Raw genomic sequence first — 14,538 nt, 5'->3', positions numbered from 1 at the left:
TTCTACCCTTTAAGCTATTGAAGTAAAGTTGCATTATCTGTGACGGAGATTGTGGGACCCATACAGCTGAATAGTTACTCTTCATTAAAACAGGGACCCAAGAGGGAGAGGATATCTGTCCACATGTAGCTGCTTCACTGTCTTGTACAGCAGAGACTAACAGAACATTATAAAGCAGCTCTACTCCAGTTCAAAAAAAGAATAAGTAAGTATTCAATTCGGTTCAATCACTCAGTTGTGCCTGACTCATTGCAACCTCATGGACCGCAACACACCAGGGCTCCCTGTCCATCACCAACTCCCAGAGTTTACTCAAACTTATGTTCATTGAATCGGTGATGCCATCCAACCATCTCATCCTCTGTCATCCCCTTCTCCTCCTGCCCTCAATCTTTCCCAGCATCAGGGTATTTTCCAATGAGTAATTAAGTATTACAACTATCAAAAAACTTTAAATATTCTCTATTAGAACTATCAAGAAAAAAACGTTTGCCAATTTTTGGTCTGGCTCCATCCAAAGTGAAGGTTCTCAGTGACCATATCCTTACTCTTCTTAGCTGTCCCTAAGGGCAGGGGCTGTCATTATGGACACTCCCCATGCCCCAGCCATCTTGAGTTGACTTGGCTGGGAAGGAGGGAGCTGCTGACATCTCATGGGTAGAGACCAGAGAAGCTGCTGAACATCCTTATAACACACAGCAACAGCCACATTCCCCTACACACGCAACAGAGAAGTAATACATAACCAGTCCCTGTGGCAATGGGGCTGAGGGTGAGGAGCCCTGCCGTAGTGTGAGCAGAAAGGCTAGCAGGAATGAAGGGAAAGGAGCGTGGCTGAGATCTACTGAGCACAACGAAGGAGCTATCAGGCAGGAGGTCACCATCATCACCTCCTTTACGAATGGTGAGACAGACTCAGCAAGGGCTAGCTACTGGTCCGACATCACACAGCAAGGCAGAGGCTCTTCAGGGGTCTGAAGCCATTTCCGTACATTCCAAAGCTTTTGGTCTTTCCGCTCCACATGCTATCAAGTCTAAAAAGCAGCTGAGTTACCAAAGATAAAAGGGTGCCTGTTTGTACCCCACTGACATGTCTCCCAGAAGGTGGGCACAGTCTTGGCCGGGTAGGTCATGCATGGCTGGGACAGCAGCCTCCTTGTGTGCCAGACACAGCTTCTGGGGACTGTCAGGCAAGGGGTGGTGGGGCTGCGGGGAGGCCAATGGGAGTTAAGAGATGGGGGTGGGACTTTCCTGAAGGTCCAGTGGTTAGGACTCAGCGCTCCCAATGTGGTAATGGCAGGGGTTCAATTCCTGGTTGGGGAACTAAGATCCCAAATGGCACAGCCAGATTAAAAAAAAGAGAGAGAGAGAGAGGGACAAAGGTAGAGGAAGGCAGAGAATAAACCAGCCCAGGAGACCATAGTCTGGAAACAAAGTTCCAACTTTGGAGCCACTGAATATATATATATATATTTTTTTTTTTTACATTATGGCTACACTGGACCCTCATTGCTATGCACGGGCCTTCTCTCGTTGCGGTGCACAGGCTTCTCACTGCAGTGGTCTCTCTCGTCGTGGAGCACAGGCTGTAGGCGCTGGGCTCTGTGGTTGTGGTTCGTGGACTCTAGGGCCCTGGCTCTCTGGCTCAGGGCACAGACTGAGTTGCCCTAGGGCAGGTGGGATCTTCCCAGGCCAGGGGCTGAACCTGTGTCCCCTGCATGGGTAGGTGGATTCTTTACCACTGAGCCTCTAAGGAAGCCCTAGTACACATTTCTTTTGAGGAGTTTCACAGTAGGTATTTTACTAAATATTACATTCCTAAAGGGGCTTCCTTGGTGGCTCAGATGGTAAAGCGTCTGCCTGCAATGCAGGAGACCTGGGTTCGATCCCTGGGTCCGGAAGATCCCCTGGAGAAGAAAATGGCAACCCACTCGAGTACTCTTACCTGGAAAATTCCATGGACAGAGAAGCCTGGTAGGGGTCGCAAAGAGTCAGACACAACTGAGCAACTTCACTTTCACATTCCTAAGAGGAAGCACTGTCAGCTGGCTTATAAGCTAAAGGAAGCTCCATGTTCCATAAGTCAGAAGGCTAACCATCGAGTTTACGCAGTCAAGCTCGGGCACCACAGGCCAGCCTGCAGCAACTCCTATAATGACCAGAATGCTCCCTTAGAGCAGAGGAAACTGATTCTCTACAAGGCTGGCCCATGTGAACCCTGGAACACAACGGCGCATGCGGGGTGTTGTTAAGATAAGTCATAAGCAGCCACAAAAGTGGAAAATGTCGCATTCTTCCAAGCTATATAAGACCTCCAAATGATTTAAAAGCAACTGAACTTGCTAATGCAAACAGCCGATGCATCAGAAAGGTCCCTGATGCTAGGGAAGATTGAGGGCAGGAGAAGAGGGCACAGAGGAAAAGATGGCTGGATGGCCTCACTGATGCAATGAACATAAACCTGGGCAAACTTTGGGACAGGGAGGGGCAGGGAGGCCTGGTGTGCTACAGTCCATGGGGCTGCAAAGAGTTGGACACGACTGGGCCACTGAACAACAACAAACTTGCTGAAAGAGGTCAGCAATGTCTGAAAAGTCCAGAGTTTCCAGGAGTGGTTTGCAAACCCTCTGCAGAAGGGGAAAGGGACCCCAGGAACCTCTGGGCATTTGAATAAAAAGCAAAAGTTGACTTCTGTCCCTTCTACCTTCTGTAGCAGGAGGCACCTCCACGCCAGTGAGCACCTGGTTCTCAGGCACAGAGGGAGGCTCAGAGCCTGTCAACAAACATTCCATATCCTCACTGGGCACCAAGCGCTGCACTGAGGGACAAGGAAGGACAAAAGCTGAGACCACCACCCTCAGAGAGGGCACAGGTGGGCGCGAGAAGCAAAAATATAAACTAGTGCCAACAACGCAGTACAAGCCGTGCCAAAGAGCTGAGTCCCAAGTCGCACAGGGTTGGGGTCTAAAGCCAGGACGAAGGTGAAGTGGTACCCAAGTCAGGGTTAACATTAATCTTCCAAACACCTTACGGTTTTCATGCCTTTGTGCAGGTTCAGTGGGGCCGTTTCTTCTCTCCTGAACGCTGCTGGGTTGACTTAACACAGCGTTAAGTTGACTTATTTTATTTTGGGGTCCCTGCTCTTTAAAGACATCCAACTGGAGAACCAGACCTGGTTTCAGACAGTAAGAGATTTGCCGTGTTTCAGGTGGAGGGAAGGGGGAAACAGCATACCCTGCTCACCCCTCGTGGCCCCTGCCCTGGTCCCTGGCTCCTCGGCAAATCAGAGGATGGAGGTGTGGTTTAAAGCGATGTGTCTGCAGCATCGGTCTCCACCACGTCCCCAGGCTCCGTGTGCATGGTGTGTCTGCACATCACAGAGAGGACCGATGAAGACCAAGATCCGGGGGGAACACATGTGGCTGGGGAGGTCGGAAGGGGCTGCACAGAGAAGGTGCGAGCTAAGCTGGGGCCTCAGGAATGAGTAAGACACAGATGGCGGGACACAGCAAATGCCAAGCACGGCGGGAAGGAGCATGGCATATTTAGGCCACGGGCTGCTGCAGACGAGCAGGATGCTGAGAGGTGGGAGGCGAGCCTCCAGAGTCAGGGTGGCCGATCATCCTGGGCACCAAGGGAGGGAACCTGAGGCAGATGTCGAGAGAAGCTTCTGAAGGGAGTCTCTGGCCTCATGGCTTGAGGGGATGGGGGATGACAATCTTAGCTTCCACGGGCTACCAAAGCGGGGGACATGGGTGGGACGCTGTGTCCATATCAGACATGAGAATACACTGACACAGCTGGGGACTGCAGGCTGGAGCTGCCTAAAATCCATCGGAAGTCAGTGACCCAATCACAGGCGTCAGAGCAGGCAGACTATTGGATTTTCAGTCCATGAACAATGGAGGATGATGGAGAGGGGATCAAACCCAGGTCACAGGTCGTAGGAGTGACTGCTGCTATCATCCACGTCACCACCACACGTGGGCTCCTATGACCAGCGACCTGGGTCTGATCTCCTCACCATCATCCTCCAATGTTCATGGACTGAAAATCCAATAGTCTGCCTGCTCTGACGCCTGTGATTGGGTCACTGACTTCCGATGGCCCCTCCAGGCTTCCCTGATAGCTCAGTTGGTAAAGAATCTGCCTGCAATGCAGGAAACCCCGGTTTGATTCCTGGGTCAGGAAGATCCGCTGGAGAAGGGATAGGGTACCCACTCCAGTATTCTTGGGCTTCCCTGGTGGCTCAGCTGGTAAAGAATACACCTGCAATGCAGGAGACCTGGGTTTGATCCCTGGGTTGGGAAGATCCTCTGGAGAAGGGAAAGGCTACCCACTCCAGTATTCTGGTCTGGAGAATTCCATGGACCATATAGTCCATGGGGTCGCAAAGAGCTGGACACGACTGAGCGACCTGAACTTTCACTGGCCCCTCCTGCCACTGGTGGACAGCGAGGCCACTGGAGGGAATGACAAGGCCAGCGGGAGCCCTTAGTAAGAAATGCGCCGAGGAAGAGACTCAGCAGAAACCGACAGTTGAGGGACAAAGCCAAAAAGAGGAATCATGAGCAAGAATTAAAAACACATGAGAGCAAACAAGAGTGAACAGGGTCACGGGAGCCGAGGGAAGTGAGCATTTCAGAGGAAAGGGAACCAGCGTCAAGATCAGATAAAGAGCGAGAAGCAGGCACTGGCTGCAGAGGCTGGGAGGCCACCTGTGACCTTGGCAAGAGCCGTCGTGATGAAGTGTTGGGAGTGGAAGCTGCTACCAAGGGATGCAGAGGACCAGTGGGAAGGGTGCGACCACCCCTCCGAGAAGAGGTCTGATTGCCGCCGGGTGAAAGGGGATGGTTATTTGAGCGAAAAAATAAAAACACAGGACTTGGTTTTCTCAGCCATGAAACAAAGCAAACGGAAGTCTATGCAGCAGACATTGCCTCTGCTGTTTTAATTAGCTGCTATTTGATATTTCAGACTCTCAGTATGCTACGGGAAGCTTTGGTTTCACGTTCTAATCCCCTTGCCTTTTTATTTTCCATTTCACGTATTAGTTCCACCATTTCATTCTCATGCGAAAAAGCTAGAAATTGGAAATTTCCTGGAGCATTCAAAGGCTGAGCTCCACTGAGGTCAATTCAGGAGCAACCCCATCTTGATATGTCTTCCCTGGACCCAGAGTTCATTTTTTTTCAAGACGTGAAATTGGAGATTGGTCCCTAAAGATACTTTAAACTCTCAGTATCACCTTCCATCGGGGTGGTAGTTTTTAGTTTCCAGTGTATTTTCACAGACATCATTTCATTTCATTCTTACCAAGACCCTAAAAGGGAGGAAAAGCAGATAAGCTTATACTCATGTTATAGACCAACACAGCAGCAAGCAAGCAAACCAAATGCTGGGTGCCTACAATGCACACAAGGTCAGCTTCCTTCCCATTCCTCTAGTCTCTCAACTCCCTGAGCAGTGGCGGTGATGGCTTGACCCTTGATTTGTAAAGGGCGTAATAATATCCCATTCAGCTATAGGTTCATCACAGATGAGAAAGAGACAGAAAGAAGGAAAGAGAGAGAGAATCTGAGTACTTCTTCCTGAACCAAGTTGAAGCAACTTGGTATCAGTTGAATCAAGTTCACCCGCTCTCCAGTGCTGGACATAGCAGCACTTTTCACAAATACTGTGATTCTAAACTGTGTGCTCATTATTTCTCAATTTTTTTTTCATTTATTTGTGCCTGATCTCATGCAGAGTCTTCAGCTGTGCCACACGAATTCTCAGTTGAAGCCTGCAAACTCTTAGTTGCCATACATGGCATCTAGTTCTCTAACCAGGGATGGAACCTGGGCCTCCTGCATCGAGAAGGTGGAGTCTTAGCCACCGGACCACCAGGGAAGCCCCCCATGTACTTACTAGAGTCGCCTGGGAGCACGTTACAGAAAGGAAGATGCCTGGCGCTGTTTTTAGCTCAGTCGTTTCCAACTCTCTGCAACCCCCTGGACTGTAGCCCACTAGGCTCCTCTGTGCATGAGGATTCTCCAGGCAAGAATACTGGAGGGGGTTGCCACGCCCTCCTCCAGGGGATCGTCCTGATCCAGGGATTGAACCCAGGTGTCCCGCACTGCAGGTGGATTCTTTACCATCTCAGCCACCAGGGAAGCCAAAATGCCTGGGCCTTTCCTCAAATCAGTTAAGTCAAGCTGTCAAAGGCTGGCTGAACGGAAAGAAGCGAGGGAGCAAGGAATAAGATGGGGAGCAGGAAAGCAAGGGCGCAGCTCTAAAAGCCTACACTCTAAGGCACAGCAGGCAGAGTTGCACAGCAAAATACATACGTGAAGTAAGTGTGTTCTGCACACTTGAAGATACACTCTGCGGACGCAGTTTAAAATGACAATGTGGACGGCTATGGTGATAACAAGGAAAGACGTACACATGTACAGTTTGGCAGACTCCCTCTCCCCACAACAAATACACACATCTACCCTGTGGAGAATGATGGCATGCTCACACACAAACCCCTTTTCATGCAGGGTCTTGATGGTTAAGCACCAAACGGAGGTGCGTGTGGTCATTTCAGAGCCGCGGTGCTGATTCCACGAGGCATACATTGAAGTGGATTTCATGGCATTACGGCAAGATGCTGTCCCCCAAATCACCTAGGTTCCTATTCCCCTAAATAAATAAAACCTGGAGCTATTGTAGGCAGTAGGTATGTGCCTACTTCCCTGGGTCAGGAAGACCCCTTGGAGAAGGAAATAGCAATCCACTCCAGTATTCTGGCCTGGGAAATCCCATAGGCAGAGGAGCCTGAAGGGCTACAGTCCACGGGGTCACAAAAGAGTCAGACGTGACAGCAACTGGACAGCAACACGTACCTGCTCCCTGCACGATTCTTGTCCTGGAGGAGTTGGGATAGTGAGGTAACAACAATGGTCCCTCCTAGTGTTCTACAAAGATGGTGCTGGTGGCCCCCAGTCCTCAGGTTGTAAGCTTGGCCAAGGCGGGGGATGTGCCAATGCCCCTTCCAGCATGCCTCCTGAGGTCTGCCAGGTGGCTGGCTGGCAGGAAGGATGAAGCTGGAGGTCAGAAACTAGAGCCAGTCTGCACTGGTCCATTCCAGAGGCACGCTGAGAACCCTCATCAGCTCGTTGCTCTGATACCTTCCAGGAAGGTTGCCAGATCAAACACAGGACACCAGTTAAATTTGGATTTTGATAAACAACAATACCCCACATCTTGCACAGGACAGACTTATGCCGAAGAAACAGCCATTGCTTGCCTAAGTCCAGGTTTAATGGGGCATCCCTGGTGGCTCAGACGGTAAAGCATCTGCTTACAATGCGGGAGACCCAGGTTTAATCCCTGAGTCTGGGAGATCCTCTGGAGAAGGCAATGGCACCCCACTCCAGTACTCTTGCCTGGAAAATCCCATGGGTGGGGCAAAGTGGTAGGCTAGAGTCCATGGGGTCGAAAAGAGTCGGACACGATTGAGTGATTTCGCTTTCACTTTCCACACTTTCAGTTGCTAAATCTGGCAACGTACCCCCAGGGAGAGCTCTCATAAAAGCTTCCACCACCCAAATAACTTTAGATGGTTTCATATTCTTATATTATTAATTAGTGCCTATCAATGTTTTAAATGTATACTTTACAAAATAGTACACTTCTCTTTTTCTGAACCTATCAGGTCATTTCTGATTTTGCAAATTAGTAGCATGATGAGATTTTCTTTCACATCCTAGGTTTTTCTTCCAGGAAACATCAATGGAGACACTGTGATTGGCTTGCACTTTGTATATTCAGTCTGCAACCATCCCCATGAAATAGAAATACGGAAAAAGTACAGATCTGGCCTTTGGATCCTTTAACTCAACCTTTCTGAACCTTCACTTTCAGCTGCAAGTCTCTTTAGAAAATGAAATAGTGATGTGAATCAGGGGTCCCCGGCCTCTAAGAACCAGTGCCTGATAATCTGAAGTGGAGCTGAGATAATAATAATAGAAATAAAGCACACAGTAAATGCACCTGAATCACCTCAAAACCATCGCTGTCCCCCTCTCCCCTCCCCGCCAACTGCCTTCCATGAAATTGGGCCCTGGTGCCAAAAAGGTTGGGGATAATAAATCATAAATCATATGATCATTACAGACATACAGGTGGCCCACTGCAGCACTTCCAGAACACCACAGAGGATTTTCAGCCTCAACTGCTCTTTTTTAAAAAAATCTGTTTTCTATTATAAAAATAATCTAAAAATAGTTCCACATAACACAAGGACAAAGCCATCTGTACAATCTCTCCAAAGAGCTCATATTTCTATAGATTTTATCACTTTCCAACTATTCCAACAAGTTCTGAAATTTAAGAAAGTCATGTAGATTTGTCAGACAAAACTCATCAAAATATTAAATTTAACCACTAATATTTTTATTATTTTATAGTATTCTTTTACATCACAGAAGACTCAAATCAAACATGTATTGAAGTAAATGCAGCATCAAAGTGCATTAAAACTCATTACAAACTTTAAAAAAAGTTGCACGAAAATGTTTCTACCAATAATTGATTGATAAAACCAAAATGTTGATAAATAGATGTGATATAGAAAAATATCCCGCACTCAAGTAAACTGAGCTGGAAGTTGCATATCTGGAAATGTTATCCTTGGGTGTATTTGAAAAAAAAATAACTTTCCACATATGCAAACGGAGCTGAGACACTCATCAGAAATACAAAATCAGTTAATATTTCATCTTCTTAATCATGAAGATTTGACTTTTAAGGAAGGATAAAGTTGGAATTAAAGTAAAGACAAAACTTGAATAAAAGGATATGAATGCAGTCCTGTGAGTTTTAAACTCCAATCACTGAAAAGTCAAGAAGGAAAAAGTAAAAAACTGACCTCTGAGTCTGCTGTCTTCATTGGGTTCCATGGATCTCCGTTCAAAAGCGAGACACTGACCACTTCATAGGCTCCTTCCCCGTCCCTCGTCCCGGCCTGTTGCATGGAAGGCACAAATTGGCTTCCCAAGTTCACCCCTGTAACACAAAGAAAACCCCTATGCTTATTCCAGTTTGGAAGAGTTTGGCATCAGAAGTATGACACCAATGACTCAATGAAAATACTTGCAAGTTGAATAAAGCCAGGCAAATACCATCATCTATTAAATCATAGTTGAGGGTTAAAACTGATTAATTCACTGTCACTCGGACCAAAAATTTTTGTATCTTTAACCAAATAAGAGCTAATTTATTTTCCCCGTTCAAGACTTGTGGCACGTGCTGGGTGATTACCATCATCAAAGTATGTAATTCTGTCCTTCGACAAGCAACAAAAATCCACGAGCCGTGACTTTTTAAATGATGAATTAATCCTTTGCTTAAGATCAGCTCTATTAAAAGTCTCAAGGCTTTAGCTGTATTAAGACTAAGTCCATTTACTTAAGTCCCAGCGAATCAGTTAAATACAAAGCCGACTCTGCTCTCTGTACTTATGGGGGCTAATTTTATGGGCTTCAGGGAATGATTCTATAGACAAAATTAATTTGTCAGTTTCGACTGACTAGACTGGTTCATGTAAAAAAAAAAAAAGTCATTCAGTCAACTATTATGTGATCTTGTTTCCTGGGGTCCTGTCGAACCAGTTAATATACTTACACAGGTTCAATGTGGCCCCATTTCCATAAACAATCCTAATGGAAAGTATAACATTTTTCTCTTCTGGAGAGTATATCACTTTCTTAACAAATGCAGTAATTTTCCAGGCCAGCTTCCCTATGAGGTCACACTCCTGCTCTTCGGTGCAACCACAGTCTGCCCCTCAAGGTAAAGGATGGGAGTTGATTCCCTCACATGTTATTCCCATTTCTTCAACCAGGACTCATAATTTTCAGACCTGAGTCATAATAGCACAGTTTCAAGTTACTAAAGAGTTCGCATTTATTGGGCACAAATGGTATTGAAATTTTAATCCTAGACATTTTACAGTTCTCCAAATACCTTTCAATCCACACCATTTTATCATTCTCAGTGTGGAAGTCTGCAGTTATATTCAGGTTACAAAAGGATTACTATTGTACTTGAGTATTAACTGTCTGACACAGCCTCCCTGGAAAATTCTCAAGCTGGTCACAAAGCATTTAAAACCCCCAATTGTTGAGTGCCAAGGGACCAGGGATGAACTGAACGTTGGGACTCTGGCCAGTGGCTGAGGGGGTGAGCTGGGCCCCTTGGCCCTGTGGGGCAGGGAGAGGGAGAGAGAGGCCCAAGGGAGCAAGGAGACATGGGCTTGTGGTCTCAGGGCTGGGATGCGCCCGTGTCCAGGAGATGAGGGCCCCGCCTGTGCAGGCGGAGGGGGCTGGCTCCAGGCGGTGACATCTGCGGACGTCTGGTGGAGGGCGGGGTATGAGGAAGGGGTGGTTATCAGCATGAAGTTCATCAGAAGTCTTTCCTGGCTGAAGACGGGGTGGCCCACGATGGCTCAGAGATCTTGAATAAATGAGCGTCATCTACCGGCTTGATTTCATGCCCTTCAATGCGCTCCAAGAGTGCTGAGACACTCCAAGCAGGGGCTTTGGAGTAAGACATCCCCAACGTCAGTAGCATCCTGACCACGTAGTAGCTGTTGGTCCTACTTACTAGTTCATTCACTCACTCACTCATTCACCAACTACCTATTAACTGCCTGCCTTGTGACGGGCCTTCTAGATCTGATGTCTTCCACTTAAACAGCCCGCTCTTTCTGCTTCAGCCCTCGTGCTACCTGGAGTGAGCCCCCTCTGCCTACATTGCTGGGACCCTCATCTCTTAAATACAGCTCTCTCCACCTCAGAACACTTGGTTCTCTCCATCTGTGCATCTATGAGAAAGTCGCAGATCAAGCTGCCCTCGTGACCTATATTTTTACACTGGGTGAGAGACTTCTGAACAAATAAGATGATTGCACAGAGTAACCGGGACCCTGGGACAACAGGGCTAGGGGGACACCCCGTGATGGCCTTGTAACTCTTCTATAAATCTAAAATGATTTCAAAATAAAAGTGTAATGACAAAAACAAGGTCGTGGTAGTTGGTGGGGAAGGCTACTTCTGATGGACAGGGACAAGAGACTGTATTGTTGGGACGGGAAGCATGGAGGATGAGGAACTTCCAGCCCTTCCCAGAGCCGCGGGAGGAACACATCGGCAGTGGGTCCTCAGATGTTTTCTCTTCCATAAAATGAAGCAGAGGGCAGGGAGGCACAAGGTGGGTAACCCACGTGAAGCAGTTCATCAAGATCCTTCTCGAAGCTTTGCCGAGCCCCAGGTCTCACGCGCAAGACCCTCAGTGGGATGCCCATGTTAGAAGTTCCTGAAACAAAGTGAGTTCTGATCCAGCTACACAGCTTCTGCAGAGTGGGCTAAGAGTGCAGCTAACTGAACACATCTTAAAAGAGTGCTGGTGTGCTGTCTGAAGCGGATTAGGGATTTGAAATCCCCGCAATTACAGAGTGAAAACGGCAGATGCGCCTGAACTTGCCCCTCAACCAATGAAAACCATGCCACGTGCCAAAGAGTTACCCTGGCCAACATTTTAATCCTCCGGAAAGTCAAGTTAAACTGTTAAGAGAGTGACTGCAAGCATTTTAAAATTTCCTCTACATAAACAAACCAAGTTGATTATAAGCTCCTCCTGGAAGTTTTGTCAGTTAAGTTTCCAACACAAGTGAATTGTTAAATTGAGTACTTAATAGCAAATTCAAATGCCCCACGGCTGGATAAATCAAAACCTGGAGTCCTGCACTGCTCACCACCCAGCCACAGTGAGGAAGACAGGACGGTTTCCATGGGTATCCCAGCCGTGATGCTCACAGGCCTGGAAGGTTATCACCCAGGCTTCAGAGACTTAGAGAAAAACTCTTTGAATATAATAGAACTCACTGAGAAGCTGCCTGTCTTAAAACAGGGGTCCAACCTCCGGGCCATAGACCGTGTGGACATTAGAATAGAAAGAAAGTGCATAATGGGGCTTCCCTAATGTCTCCGCAGGTAAAGAATCCATCTGATGATGCAGGAAATACAGGTCATCCCTGGGTGGAGAACATCCCCTGGAGAAGGAAATGGCAACCCACTCCAGTATTCTTGCCTGGAGAATCCCATGGACAGAGGAGCCTGGTGGGCTACGGTCCATGGAGTCACAAAGAGTCGGACACGACTGAGCGACTAAGGACACAGCAAAGTGCACAATAAATGTAATGTGCTTGAGTCATCCTGAAACCTCCGCCACACCCTAGGCCATGGAAGAACTGTCTTCCATAAAACTAGTCCCTGGTGCCAAACGGATTGGGCACCACTGTCTTAGAAGAAAGGAGAAGTGCCATGAAATCCAGGTCTCCTTAGCTTGCCTCTGCCTGTGAGGCCCTAGGAGAGGCAGTATGCCTGCATCCTTGATTTTGCGGGGAGAAGGGAGGCCTTTGTGGGCTTTCCTCTTCAATAATCAAACTGAAGCTGCACGAACCAAATATAAAGAACGTATTAGTCCCCTGGACCTTTTTCCTCCCAGGTGCTTAGGAGCAGAGAGCGACAGTTACTTACTCTCCTGAAGGCAAAATGTTCCGACCACTAACACTTCCCTTTTCACCTACATATACCAGCATCTTATTCCAAAAGAAGTCCTTTGGGACCGATTGTTTTTCCCCTCTAAGAGGCTTTATTTCTAAATATTCCAAAGAGAACTGAGAGGCGGACTGTGCCAGTACTTGTAGAATGTTGTGCAACCTTTTAAAGAAATTGAATAACAACATTATTTGCTGAGGACAGTATTTACTATCTATATACATGGATAATGAAGCCATCTCTCAGCTTTTTAATTGATTGCATAACATCCCCCCAGCAGTATATGCAGTCAGAGGATGGTTTCTTATGAGCTTTGCTTAAGTATTTATACACTGGTATTTCTTTTAGATGATGCAAATAAAATTTTTATTTGTGCTGCATGGATAGACAGAATAAATTATACACAGCTGTGAGATATCAGAATGTATTTTATGGAGTGATCTTGTTGACAAACCATAAAAGCAGGCCGCACATTCAAGCCCTAGAAACCCAGGGGAAAAAAAATATGACCTTAGAAAACATACAGCTTGCATACATCTTGTTTTTGCCAATATTTGGGCATCAACAAAACTCAGTTGACTAAATAAAAAAATGTGACTAGCTTATCTTGGGGAGGAACTTCCAGCTTTCTTTCTGCTGAGTAACCAGATACACGGACAGTCCTTTTGATAAAATGGCCATTTTGCTTCAGTCTCACAATGTGTGTGTGACTTGCTTAGTCATGTCCGACTCTTTGCAACCCCATAGACTGTAGCCCACCAGGCCCCTCTGTCCATGGGATTCTCCAGGCAAGAACACTGGAGTGGGTTGCCACTTCCTTCTCCAAAAGGAACTATAGAAAGAAAGAAAGTGAAGCTGCTCAGTCATGTCTGACTCTTTGCAACCCCATGACCATAGCCTAGCAGGCTCCTCCATCCATGGAATTTTCCAGGCAAGAGTACTGGAGTGGGTTGCCATTTCCTTCTCCATCAGTTTCACAGTGGAAAGAAGCATATCAGATATTTAGGTTTCTAACACAATTATCTTCTGTGACAATCAGCACTGCTTTCCCATGAGACTTGCATGTGCCTACTATGCTTGTCTGAGTTTGTCATCTTCAGACTTGATTATGGCTGGTGAAGGGGGAAGTTATAAACCTAGTTCCTTAAGCAAGAATCTTTGTAGCCACGGCTTTTAAGGCCTTGGAAAAGCCAGCAATAAAGATCTCCCCTATAGTGCCTTCAGATCCTCCCCATGTGAGTCACTCAGAGCCTGGCTATCCATGGAAGTCTTGCCTCTTTCCTGCTCCATCTGGCCAAGCCTCCCTGGCCTGACTTACTAAGGGTCATCCAGACCACCCTGCTGTCCACCTAAGGGCTTCAGCTTCCTTACAGAAGAGATTGACAGAGTTCTGAGATACTGAACAATAAACATCTTGAAGCCACAAGACCTGGCCCTGGTCTGACTCCTCTTTGATTTACTGCCCTCGATCAAAGCGTGCATCTAAGGTGCTGCTGCTGCTAAGTCACTTTAGTCGTGTCTGACTCTTTGTGACTCTATGGACTGTAGCCCACTAGGCTTCCTTGGGATTTCCCAGGCAAGAAGGCTGCAGAGAATTGCCATGCCCTCCTCCAGGGGATCTTCCTGACCCAGGAATCGATCTCACATTTAATCTCCTGCACTAGCAGGTGGGTTCTTTACCACTAGCGCCACCTGGGAAGGCTCGATTCTCATGGGGTTAAGGAAGCTCAACTAAGCAAGAACAGTCAAAGGGCTTCTGAAAAGCTTAACACATAAAATCAGTCTAGGATGTCTGAATCCAAGTTTACAGACTTGTAGGCAGTGTTTCTCCAACCAAACAGGCTAACAGTGAGAAGATGACAGCTTCATGCCTGTCATTAGAATGTATGGGGGTTAAGGTCCTCGGGAGGTATCCATTCAAGTTATCCAGTGAGCCAGTGGGAAAATA

General features: G+C 47.1%; 1 protein-coding gene across 2 annotated transcripts in view; it reads right to left on the bottom strand.

Annotated features, from left to right (window-relative positions):
* Window positions 1–14,538, bottom strand: part of ADAM12 (ADAM metallopeptidase domain 12) — a 394,156-nt gene that overhangs the window by 332,495 nt on the left and 47,123 nt on the right. For both annotated transcript variants that reach the window (XR_001917324.1, XM_018041560.1), the window contains exon 2: window positions 8,900–9,036. Coding sequence is in view for 1 of the 2 variants with exons in the window: in XM_018041560.1 (XP_017897049.1) it covers window positions 8,900–9,036 (137 nt within the window). In the remaining variant the exon portion in view is untranslated. The remainder of the gene's footprint in view (window positions 1–8,899; window positions 9,037–14,538) is intronic.

This window comes from Capra hircus, chromosome 26 (assembly GCF_001704415.2).
Source record: "Capra hircus breed San Clemente chromosome 26, ASM170441v1, whole genome shotgun sequence".
NCBI lineage: Eukaryota > Metazoa > Chordata > Mammalia > Artiodactyla > Bovidae > Capra > Capra hircus.
This window is presented reverse-complemented; position numbering and strand designations above follow the sequence as displayed.